The 12360-nt window shown below is 41.6% G+C and overlaps 1 protein-coding gene and 1 pseudogene across 1 annotated transcript; both read right to left on the bottom strand.

The window, feature by feature from the left end:
- Window positions 1-2111: 2111 nt before the first annotated feature.
- On the bottom strand, window positions 2112-7825 carry LOC137866115 (proenkephalin-A-like). Its single transcript, XM_068701792.1, has 3 exons — window positions 7526-7825; window positions 7085-7231; window positions 2112-3004 (listed from the first exon to the last, which is right to left on the bottom strand). Exons 2-3 carry the CDS (start codon window positions 7226-7228, stop codon window positions 2405-2407), a joined length of 744 nt encoding a protein of 247 aa, XP_068557893.1. The 5' UTR covers window positions 7229-7231; window positions 7526-7825; the 3' UTR covers window positions 2112-2404.
- Window positions 7826-10569: 2744 nt separating this feature from the next.
- On the bottom strand, window positions 10570-11623 carry LOC137892560 (general transcription factor II-I repeat domain-containing protein 2-like; annotated as a pseudogene).
- Window positions 11624-12360: the final 737 nt, after the last annotated feature.

Here is a 12360-nt window from a genome sequence, read left to right as displayed (position 1 = left end):
CTACAATCACATTCTAGATATCTAGTATGCTAATTATTTGAACCTGTCGGGAGAGTCTGTCTGGGAGCTACAGCCAGTGGGAGCTCAAGGGTTGAGGGGAAACTATGAGTTGCATTTGCAACATGGACCAAACGTTGCTGGTGTTGCACCTAGGATGTTGGATGTTTGCATGAATAAACATAACACATAACTCAGAGACTGTCTACATTGGGGGAGGAATTGTAAAAGTGTGTGGAAACATGGACAACATAAACAAGCATGACTATGCCCGTGTCATTTCTTGCGTTTTTTGTGTGACGAAACATGGTCTGGAGACCTCATGGGGGGATTCCAGATAAAGGATCTTGTAGCGCGTGACCCGTCAGTCATGTGGTGTGAAAATCCCAATAATTTCAAGACTCCAAATTACAAGACTGCAAGTTGTGTAGTGTGAACAGTGCAGAGATCTGACCACTTTGAAAATCACGTAGTCCGAACTTGGCTTAAGATCCGCCCTCTTGAGTTTGACAACCGATCCAAAATGACAACCTGTGACTGTGAAGTATATTTAGTGACAGATGTCCGAAGCTCTGATTTGAGTGCAACCACAATAACCCTGAATGTCCCTTGACAAAGAAAAGCAATGACTGACGGCTGGTTTCATACAAATGTTTTCCTTGTGCACTAATTGTCTAATCATTCATTAGCTCTAACATAGTGAGCCCATGCAGCCCATTTTGAGAATTTTGAATTATCCCCTTAACATACAGTTAAGCCCTTGGTGGCATCTAGCAGTGTGGTTGCAGATATCAAACAACTGAATACCTCTCCGCTCACTCCTCCCTTTTCAAGACTGCGGTAACGTGAGGCCGCCGAGTGCAAAACCGTGCTGACATCGTTCCCCTTGCCCAGAGGCCATGCTTACCGTAATAACTCTACTTAAGGAGCAACGGAAGTCAGACAGTTGTTACCGCAGTTTCACAAGTGTTTCTGGGGAACTGCAGAGGCCTTCGGGTGACGTAAAAACTTCAAAGGCTCTCTCTACAGCCAGTGTTTGGTTTGTCCGTTCTGGGCCACTGTACATGTATGGCAGTGCAACATGGCGGACTTCATGAAGAGGACCCGCTCCCTATGTAGGTATGAAGGGCTCATTCTAAGCTAACGCAACTAGGTGATTATACACTAATGAAAGCACTGTTTTGAATATTATATTCCATTTCTGCTCATAGGTACCACAAAATGCTACACACTGCTCCTTTAAGCCTGCAATAACTGATTTATTTTGGGCAGCACAAATAAGTTAACAACATAGTTGACATTTAAGTTAATGTGGGGAACTTTTTAGATATTTACACATCATTTGGAGTTTTGTTTGTGTCCACTTGATGAATGAAAGTCCAATATTCCCTCTCTTTTAGCTCTGCTTTTGGTCTCCACCAGCTCTTGAGGGAAATATCTGTCTCTTCAGCTGTTAAATGATCTGCCATGTTCACCAGCTAGTCTCTAACTGTGTGTGTCTCTTGTTTGCTGCTGAGCAGGTGGTGTGCTCTGGCTTTTTAGAGCTTTTTTTGTGAAAAATCTGCCGCTGCTGCTTGAAACAACGCCAGCAGGGAGAGTGAACCATAACAGTAAAGTTGTGGGCCAGATAGCAAAACAGCTGAAACTCACCATAAAGCTATTTTGGGACGAGGACAGCTGTAGATTCAGGTAATAATTCTCTATAAGTGCATCACTATGAGCGACCCCTTTCCCCTTGTCTTTATTGTTTTCACATTTGATACATTGTTATTAAACAAATATTGATGATAGCAGCTTTAAAAAGCTTCTTTCATTAAGAATCAGGTTTAGTATCAGTTCAGGTGTCATGTCCAACTAATTCTTATAGGTGTGTAAAAATAATACAGGACTCTCTATATTCTCTATCTCTATTGCTTTTGATAAAGCGCCAGTTTTACGGAAAGCATGAAAGCGACACCAATTTCATAAAATGTTATATGCTGTGTTGATATACTTAAATATTTTGATAAGAGCCCTTTATTGAGTGTGTCCCTGCTTCTGAAATATAGACCCTTACACACACACACAAGCGTGAACATGTTAAGTTATTTTAAATCATACACTTGACCAACACACTTTGATCAACAAATTCTTTTAATAAATAATATCGTCAGGAAAACCAAAAAACAGACCAAAAAAATGATTTGTGCACATCAGAACAACATATGTTTATCGTTTTTTATCATTACAGGAGCAATTGAACCAATGGAGTAGGCAGCGGCACGTTATACAAAGCAGAGGGGGTGGGCAGTTGATTCAAACACCAACAAATCCAGATTACAAGGTGACTGGTTGAAGGGGGGAGGGGGGGTTGGAGGGATTGGGGGGGGGGGGGGGGGGGGGGGTGAAGGGTCATAACTGTCGCATCCTAGTCCATGAACCCCCCGTACCTCTTCTGTAGCTCGCTGCCGTTCTCCCAGGCCCGTTTCAACATCCCCCCGCTCTTGCTGCTGTCCACCAGCCACTCAGGCCTGCCCACACGCCTCATGAAGCCTCCGTAGCGCTTCTTGAGCCCACGGCCCAACACCGCCTCCAGCAGGTCGCCCTGCGCCATTCCCCCTCCGGCCCGACGCATGAAGCCTCCGTACCTCTTCACCGCCTCCCCTCCCTGACCTTCGCCCTCACCGCCGTGCTCAGCCGCTGCATTGAGAATCTTTAAGATCTCCAGGCGAACGTTCTCTTCTTCGTCCTGGTTTCCAGGATCCTCCAGTACCCCCTCTTGAGAGGGGGAGCGGCGAGACATGAAGCCGCCGTAGCGCTTCATGAAGCCGCCATACTTCTTTGCCAGCAGGTGCTCCGGTGATGGGGCGTCCTCATCGTCGACTGTCACGGTGTCCGCTGCTTCCTGTTCCTGCGGTTGACGGGGGTCGGCATTCAGGGGAATGTGGTTTTCCTCCTCTAAGAGATAGTCCCGGCACAGGCGGAGCTTCTGGGTGTCCAACCCACCCTCGCACTCAAGTGAACAAGTCTGAAAAAATCAAAATGATCTTTATGACTTTTCACAATCTTCACAAAATAAACTGCAGTCATGCTTCCATTGAAATATCAATACCTGAATCAATATGGTTTTATCACCCTTTCATTTTTTACATCAAAGGGATAATTTGGGTGTGTTGAAGTGTGGTTGTATGAGGTACTCATCCATAGTTAGCACTTTGAGTGGTTGGAAGACTAGAAAGTCCATTTACCATTTACCAATATTTTCACCAGTTTACCTATATGTGAGACAGACGTTCCAACCAGACCCCATTGAAGAACAAACTATAATTTTACCGCACAGACTACTGGAGATGCTGCCTCGATCGGCTAGTTTGTTGTGGGAGTTTGGTGAATCCGAATCAACCAAAGTCAAACAATAACACAAACAAACTAACCCATTGAGGCAGCGGTAGACACAGAGATACAGTATTTGTAGGCTGTATAGCTGTCTCACAAGCAAAAATATTCTAGATATAGCTTGCACTTAAACTGATATAGATTTGGTGTCTAAAATACGTCCACAGCAGTACATTGATTTGCTCCCATGCTGTACTCCTGTCTGTTTCTCTAAACTCCATCTACTGTAGTAATACACTGACTATGGAGCAGCCCCATTAGTAACACATTTTCTCCATTATGATTGTTTCTGTGTCTTTTGTTACATTTTTAACCAGAAAGTAATATAACTCCACTGTTACAAACTTCTGATTTGTTCAATGACTACCCTGATTAAGTATGGTCAGTTAATATTAAATATTAATTTGTTCTTGTTGAGTTTTTTTCTGATAATCTCAGTGAGTACTCCAGAAAGCTGCATACAGCTGCCTTATAGAAAGGGTTCAGTTCGACATGAGAGTGTGGAGTTTTAAACATGTGGGCGTTTACCAGGCAGAAAGGGGTCTGATGAAGAGACACTATTGAATCTCCTCCCATATTAGGAAATACATGCAGGACTCTCTTTAAAATTGTCTCTAATAAGTTCCATCATTTTATGGAAGTGCAACACTTAAATATCCTAATATCTCTTTATCATCGATCTTCTCATCTCACTTTCAGAAAGTAATGAAAAGAGAAATTATAGCTATTTTATTAAGATGGAAACAGATCATCTCATGGCATTTATTTATGAGGTAAAATCATTATCATTAAATTCAAAGATAATTTTAATGTCATTAATGCCAACACTTTCCTGCCCTTCATTCTGAAAGTATTCATGAATTTTTTTCTTGACAACAAAAAAAGAACTAAGATTCAGAGCCGAAACAATCAGTCAATAATCGAAGTAGATCTACAGAAATGTACAGATGATGGATTCATCTTTAAAAGGAGAATCATCAGGTTTCTTCTTGTATTTTGTGTTTCTACTAGAACATGTTAACATGCTTTAATGTTCAAAAAACACATTATTTTTCTCATACTGTCTGTCTGAAACGCTCTGTTTCAGCACCTGTGTCTTTAAGACCGCCTCTTGAAAAAGCGCAGTCTGAAAAATGTACTGGGTTGTCTGATTTCACAGTTTGTGGGTTGTTCGGCACTCCAGATATCCAAATGTATGTGCCCACAAGTACTGACGTTTTTCATGACATAAGTCTTGTTGTAAACAAAAATGCAAGATACATATAGGTTCTAGCTTTAGGTTTTGGACTGCTGGTTGGAAAAAAAGAGCTATTTGAAGATGATTTGTGGTGAGCAAATTGGATTATTATTATTATTTATGTTATTTTCGTGATTAGTTCACGCTGCCTGATATCTGACAGACTGGTCAACTCTGACAGTGCCACCACTAACTTCTGAGCATAGACCAAAGTATTGTCCTGAAAGAAATGTAATTTCTACTTCCCCTGATGCGTAGCCACAACGCTTTACAAGAGCTTGACAACGGCATTAGTCACTGATGTTTCATATTCTTACCGTGGTCATTAGTGGATTAAACCTTGACAATAAAGCTTGATGAGTTGTTACTAACGTTTAAATGGAAACAAAACAGGAACAGGGAAAGCTCCGTCATCTTGTGTACATTGCACTCCAAGATTGTGTTCGGAAAGAGAGCAGAAAAAAGACTACACAGAAGAGAGCAAGAGTCAACGAGGAGGAGAGAGAACAACAGTCAGCAGATGCTTCGGGAGCACACTACAGCTTCTTTTATCCCTGATATCCCTCACTTACTCCCTCAACAACTTAGAAAAACACAATTTCTCTTTACAAACCATCTGCAGCAGTCTGTTCCTCACCCATTGACACAGTATCCTATTCATTTAATTGAAGCCTCCCCCGCTATTAAAGCTGTGTGTCTCCCCACTTATCCCAGTCACCCTTTAACTGTGTAACCCCGGTGGCAGGAGTACAATCAGACTGAAGGCGTCTGCAGGGCCCTTGGGGGCTGCATACTGCCGGGATAACCTGGTCCCAACCTCATATGCGTCATTGGATTTCACTTATTTGATGGCGCGGAGGAGGGATTCTCGCTGAGCTGTCAGCGATGCTGGCTTATGAAGACAGAATTAATGAACGGGAAAATTGAATTGAGGACATATTGGCACCTGAGGGGCTGGGAGGGTGGTGGGCAGCAGCACCCTCTGGTGGCCACGATGGGAAGTGTAAAACAAGTAATGGTTGCGTAAATCAGAAAAAAAGGGACAGCAAAGACCAAAGGTGGACAGATTCCAAATGCCTAAAGATCAATTTATATTTCTCTTAATATAAATGTTTTCTTTATCTGCCCTTTCCCTCCTCACAATCACAGCTTTCTAAGTGGTGTTGAAACATTTGTGGAAAGAATTCAGGGAACTAAATCCATGTGTCAGAGAATTTCAAGGCATTTCCAAATTCTTTTCTGAGGATGGAAGCGCTCCCTATTGTTGAAAATGATGGGATTATAAATGTGTACAGTTTGATCCTCTGATACTTACACTGCTCTCATTTTGGAAAATGAAGTGCTGATAAAGCGCTGATGAAAGCCATTAATGTTTATTTATTACATTACATTTCGAAATTTGAAGTTGTGAAGATTTTTAGTGAGTATGTTTTAATATTTCAAACAAGGAAGATTTTGTTATCTGCGCATTAAATGACTTTGCATTGATTAAACAAAGATGTTGATAGAAGAGCATTAACTCAGTAACACATCATGTGCAGAATATCCACAGAATGTCACTGTTCATGTTTCAAACTCAGCACATTTGACACAACAACGTCTGATTTACTATAGATTTGCGAGTACACTTAAATTTACTTTGAGAAATAGATCAAATAGAGAGCGGGGGCATGGGGAGTAAAGAGACTGATGAGGGAAGAGGAAAGAAGAATGGATGGAAAAAGAAGGGGGGTGGGGGGTGCTCAGAAAAAAACCTACCAGTTTAGAGTAGTGTTTTGAAGCCTAGCCATATTACCATGATTACAGCCACAGGCGGGCTGACGGAGGGGGGAGGGGTCAAATGAAAAAAGATGATCGATGAAGAAAGGGAGAGGACTGGAAAGCAGAGAAGGAGAAGGAGGAAAGAATAAAATAGGAACAACGGTTGAAGTCTACGTGACAGTATTTTCATCATTAAACTCATCTAATAACTGAAGACATGAAGATGGAAATGTGAAGAGTGGAGATGAAGGAGGAGAGGAGAGGAGGGGAAAAGAGAGGAGAGGAGAGGAGAGGAAAGGAGGGGAGAAGAGAGGAGAGGAGAGAAAGTAAAGAATGAACGGAATGGAGTAAAGAACAGAAACTCCTCAAGGTGCCATATGAAAGGAGAAAATCTCAAGGAAATATTTAAATGGAATGACTGGAAATGTATTTTGCTTGATATATTATATGGAGCTATTATTATTAGTTGTCTGCTAGATATACTGTATTATAGCTGATAAATGATACTAATAGGACTTTAAGAGGAAGAGAAACCAGACTGCTGTGCCCGTCATCCACACTCCCAGTTTATTTATCTTAATTTCTTTATTTATGATTAAATGCACCATAGCAGGGACACCACACTGACCACACTGATATGATTATTATTGGTCTGTAAGTGAATTAGAAATACGAATAGTCTTCATATGAATTAATGAAAGGAAGCGATATTACCGGGGAGGAGAAACCCGACTGCTGTCCCAGAAGACGGTACACGCACAGTGCGCACTCCTTCCCGCACTCTGTTCCAACCACCACCGACACACACGCGCCCAGAACCAGCATCCACACGCAGCTGCTGTGTGCGGAGGCAGCCATGGACTATAGGACGGGAAATCATAAAAATACAGAAACATTACAAAAAGTTCAAACATGTCAGGTTATTAACATTATTCTCAAGTAGCAGATATAAAGTCTTTTTTGTGAAATGTATACTACTAATACTACTGTTATTATTAAAACTTTTTGTTTTTGCTTCTGCTCTTACTGCTACTGTGTGAAATCATTTTAATAAATACCTTCATATTTACGTTCAGCACGGTCTGTCTGCTGTGTTTCTACGGCAGCAGCAGTAGTAATTGTTGAAGAAAGCAGTAGAAATTGTTGGCATCTTACCTCGTTGTTATTTTAAACGCTACTTAAGCCGTTCCTTGCGTTCCTCGTCAGCGCGTGCCCTCGGGGGTACCGGCGGATTGGGGCGCTGATGTGCGGCGCCTGAATAAATCTGCGCGGAGAGCTCCCCGTGTCGCACGCGGCGTGGAAGAGCGGTCACGGTTCAGCCTTCTGAGATAACGTTACCGGACCTGCGGCGTTCAGGAGTGGTCGCCGGTAAGAAGGTAAAAACAAACACCCCGTTAAACTCGCGTGTGGAGTCCGCTCAAAGTGCTCGGTGAAGTGCTGCGGCTGGCGGCTCCGCGGCTTGTTAAAGTAGTTTGTGCGCTTACGTCACCGGGGATAATGGGGAGGGGGTGGAGGGGTTAATAAGCGTGACGATGTGACGTGATAGCACCCCCCCTCTCTCTTTACCACACACACACACACACACACACACACACACACACACACACACACACACACACACACACCAATTTTCTGTCCCACATTTTATTGCTTCCCACATTTTATTGCTTCTCTGTGACATATAATAAATGTCAGTCTACCATGCAGGTTCTGTGTGGGAATAATATTTCATTTTAGCACTTGTATCTCTAGATGTATGTGTGTGTCATTATGTGTGTGAGTGTGTGTGTGTGTGTGTGTGTGAACGAAGATGACACACACAAGCTTGTGTACTACTCAGTAGTAGTACACACAAGCTTGCTGGTGTGGTGGGGCCAGTAGAAACAGGGTTTGGGCTGTTGGTGTGACATGTTGCTTCATGGATTGTTCTTTAATTTAAAATCCGATATGCTCTCCTGATCACAGCAATTCATTACGTTTTGTTTTGCTTTTATAGTGATTTTCGCTTTGATGTCTAATCGGAGATTGGAACATCATTCATGTGCTACATCATCTCAGTGCGCAGTCCGTAAAGCCTGCAGTGAAACCGACCGACTGTCCTATGTCTATAAATCTTGAGTGGGAGTTTTTACATGCCTGTGACATGATTGGAATGAGAGGAAATGTGCCCAAAAGGGTCAATAAATGAACACATATGGTCAGTAAAGGTCTCGTTTTTTTGTTACTCATGTCCATTAGTATAAATAAGACACTGAAATCCACATTTTGGAAAGTTGTATGTAGGTCTGTCCATTTCTTATCAGTAGAAGTCATTATATGAGCTTAATTTTGTCCATTAATAGAAACACACAATTGTAATCCATCCAACAAAAACAGTGACCCAAAATTGTTATCGTTCCAAACTAGGACAAGGAACTACAATATGAAAGGCATTGGCTGCATTGTTTTTTTTTGCGTTTCATATTTTGATTTGCAATCCATAGTTTTAAAATAAATCAACAGGATCAGCCAAAAAAAGTAATTGAATAATGTACAAAAATGAAAAAAACATCAGCCATAAATTACACGCTAGTTAAGATAAGATAGAGCTTTATTTATCCCGAGGGAATTTGCAATACAAAGTAGGAAAAAGATTAAATTTGCCTGGGTGATAAGAATATATAGAGTGCTCATAAACAAATTACAAACAAAGGTTTTTCAATAAGGTGCAAACACCAAATGTGTACATGCCAAAAAGTAAAACTGTGAACGGTGAGGATCATAAACAAACACTAATTGAATACTGGCCTCCTTCTGATCCTGCCTCCATCTAATATACATAACTGGTTGTAGAAAGAGAGCAGACAGCACCATGGGTGCTGAGATATAGTTAAAGGTGGCGGGGGCAACATTAGTGAAAGGAAAGGGGAAGTACGGCAGGAAATTTAGTATTTAATTAACACCTGAAAGCGTAATTTCCTGCAATATAGAGCTTTCAAACACAACCAATAAAGCTGCTTTTTCACAATATAGCTCAGTCTATATTGCATTATACAGTGTTTCCCACAGAATTTTATGAGACTGTGGTGGGTCGATCCACGTAGACCAGGGGTGGGCAATTACAGTATTATAGATAGATAGATAGATAGATACTAACTTTATTGATCCCGCGAGGGGAAATTATTTTGTTACAAGCAGCAATAGGTTACAGAGCAGCAATAGGTCACAGGTAAAAAAAATCTTAATATTATATAAAAAGAAAAATACAAGAAAGATGTCACAATATATACAGTTATAATATAGTAAAGATGTTATATAAAAAATGCACACTATATACACAGTGAATAGAACAGAATAATATTAAATCAACTAAATAAACAGTAGTGCAGAGGTTTAACGATTTGATTTGGCCCGAGGTGATTTATTGTACAGTCTTATAGCAGTAGGCAGGAATGTTCTCCTGTACCTGTCCTTATGACAGCGGAGCTGGATCATTCTGTTGGAGAAAGTGCTCCGCTGTCCCTGCAGTAGGTGGTGGAGAGGGTGGTCCTGGTTATCCAATATGGATGATAGTTTCTTCAGTGTCCTCCTCTCCACCACCTGTTCCAGACTGTCCAGTTTACAGCCGATGATGGAGCCGGCCTTCTTAACCAGTTTGTTAAGTCTGTTGGTGTCTCCGGCTCCAATGCTGCTCCCCCAGCAGACTATGGCGAAGTACAGTGCACTGGCCACAACAGACTGGTAGAACATCTCCAACATCTTGCTGCACAAGATTATTCCCAAGGGGCCACATGAGAGACAAGGACTGTTGTGGAGGGCCGGACCAATAGACTGTACTTGATCCTGCTCAATATTATTTCACCTCTTTATAAAAAAGTAAATTGTATGGATTTGATAAGCAGTGCAAAGGAGTTAAAATGAGCTCCGCCTTAAACATCAAACTGTTACCGTAAAGCGGTCAAAACCCTTTGCCCTTCCGGGGTCAAAACAATGGTCATTTCAGTACCTATATACCTGAGCCCAGGACATTAATACAGCACCACCCAATACATACACAGAGATATACAGTTGTATTTACAACACCATATTTGGCTCTAACATATACATATGTAATATCCATATATAATAGTAAAACACTGACAGGGATCATGTTTCTGCAAAATTAGTACTTTTATTACTATAAATATTACTATACAAATGACTTCTTTCTGATTTTCAGTTCAGTACGAGAAATCTAGTCTTTGTTGGGCTTGAACAAGTGCATTGAAGTCAGGCTGAATGTCTGACGTAGAGATGTGAAGGACAGCTGACAGATGATTGTCAGTGAGAGAGGCTCTGTATCTGGATTTGTTGAACTTCATCACAGAGAATGTTTGTTCACAGATGTAGGTAGATCCAAAGAGAACCAACATCTTCTGAGCATGCCTCCTCATATGTGGAAAGTTCTCCTCTTCGACAGAAGAATAAAATCCAGCAGTGATACTTACTTAAAGTGCATTATCCACACTGCACGTAAAGGTAGAAGAAATCATGTGCATTTCACTCTCAACTGTTTTGAAGTCTTGAAATCTCCTTGAAAACTCACCATGCAGTGCCCCTAACATGGATGAGTATTTGTGGAGGTGATCAACTTCTTTCAGGGTTTGCAGGTGGTTACCCTCCATCTGGCTTGAAAGAAACTGCAACTTCCTCATGAAAGCCTTCACCAGGCTATACATGTCATGTAGCAAATAGGCCCTTGCCTTGCAGTTTGGTATTTAGATCATTCATTAGTGCAGTCACATCAACAGCAAATGCAAAATCTGTCATCCAGTTTACATCCGAGAGCTCTGGGATGTCCTTGCCTTTCCTCTCACAAAACTCTTGAATCTCTGCTCTCAGGTCCCGTACTCTTTTAAGCACTTTGCCCAGGCTGAGCCATCTGACAGCTGTGTGGTAGCCTATGTCACTGTGGTCAGTCTCATGCTCCTCCAAGAGTGCAACAAACTCTCTGTGATTCAATGCTCTTGCTTTGATGAAGTATTTTAGTTACAACATCAATAACATGGTTAAGTGTATAATACAATGCAAAAGTACCAATTTCAGCTCTGGGTTTATTTCAGTCACTTTATCTTGTATCCGCTTCAAAAGTCCGAAATTCTTTCCTGTCAGATTTGAACAACCATCGGTTGTGACACATGCCAGTTTGTCCCATTTCAGTCCCAGCTTGTCGAAGCATGCATTTACCTCCGTGAACAAATCACTCCCCGTCGTCGTCCCTTTCATTGACTGCATTGATACCAGCTCCTCTGTAATCAATTCGTTATCCCACGTACAAAGATGAGTGTGGGCTGTGTCGCGGGCATCGCAGCTCTCGTCCAAAGCCAATGTCTCGGGGCATAGTAGTGCACCAAACACTCTTTGATAAACTCCCCATCAGAGAATGGCTTACTGTTTTTTGCAATTTTGTGGGATATCACAAAGCTGGTCTTGGCTGCTCCATCCCTCAATGTGTGAAGCTTGGTAAAAAGGCCTTGTTGCTTTTGCAGCTTAGCTAGCAAAGCCTCAGACGTCCTTATCTGCTCTGCATCAGTCAAGTTTTCGTATTTCTCCGCATGTTTCAAATTGTAATCCTTCAACACTGCGACTTGTTCTCCACAAACTAAGCACACAGCTCTACCTTTGACTTCAGGAAAAACATATTTTAAAATCCACGTTTTGTTAAAAACTCTACACTCAGTGTCAATCTCTTTTTTCTTTTTTTAACACAGGCTGACATTTTTGAGGGCTAACAGCTAACTCACATCTCCCGTAAGCTCAGTTTGCCAACACATTGCAGTGACGCTGCTGCTACACATTCACTAACGTACGTAAATTGAAAAAAAAGCAATGCAGCTCTATTCCTTGCATGATGTAGACTTATTTACGTTTTATTCCAAATTTCCCAATGACCTCCCGTGGGTCGGATGGCCCCAGGTCTTTTTGCTCTTGTAAACAATTTATCATAAACACATTGGTTGTGAAGAAAAAAG

The sequence above is a fragment of the Cebidichthys violaceus genome, unplaced genomic scaffold, assembly GCF_023349555.1.
Source record: "Cebidichthys violaceus isolate CVI_PGR_0920_01 unplaced genomic scaffold, fCebVio1.0.p SCAF_8, whole genome shotgun sequence".
Taxonomy (NCBI): domain Eukaryota; kingdom Metazoa; phylum Chordata; class Actinopteri; order Perciformes; family Stichaeidae; genus Cebidichthys; species Cebidichthys violaceus.
Note: the sequence above shows the minus strand (reverse complement) of the source record. Positions and strands in the feature narration are given on the sequence as shown.

Coding starts and splice junctions, on each gene's coding strand:
- LOC137866115 (XM_068701792.1), bottom strand. CDS start 7,228: ATGGCTGCCTCCGCACACAGCAGCTGCGTGTGGATGCTGGTTCTGGGC. Junction 3,005..7,084: donor AGTCGGGTTTCTCCTCCCCG/GTAATATCGCTT, acceptor TGATTTTTTCAG/ACTTGTTCACTTGAGTGCGA.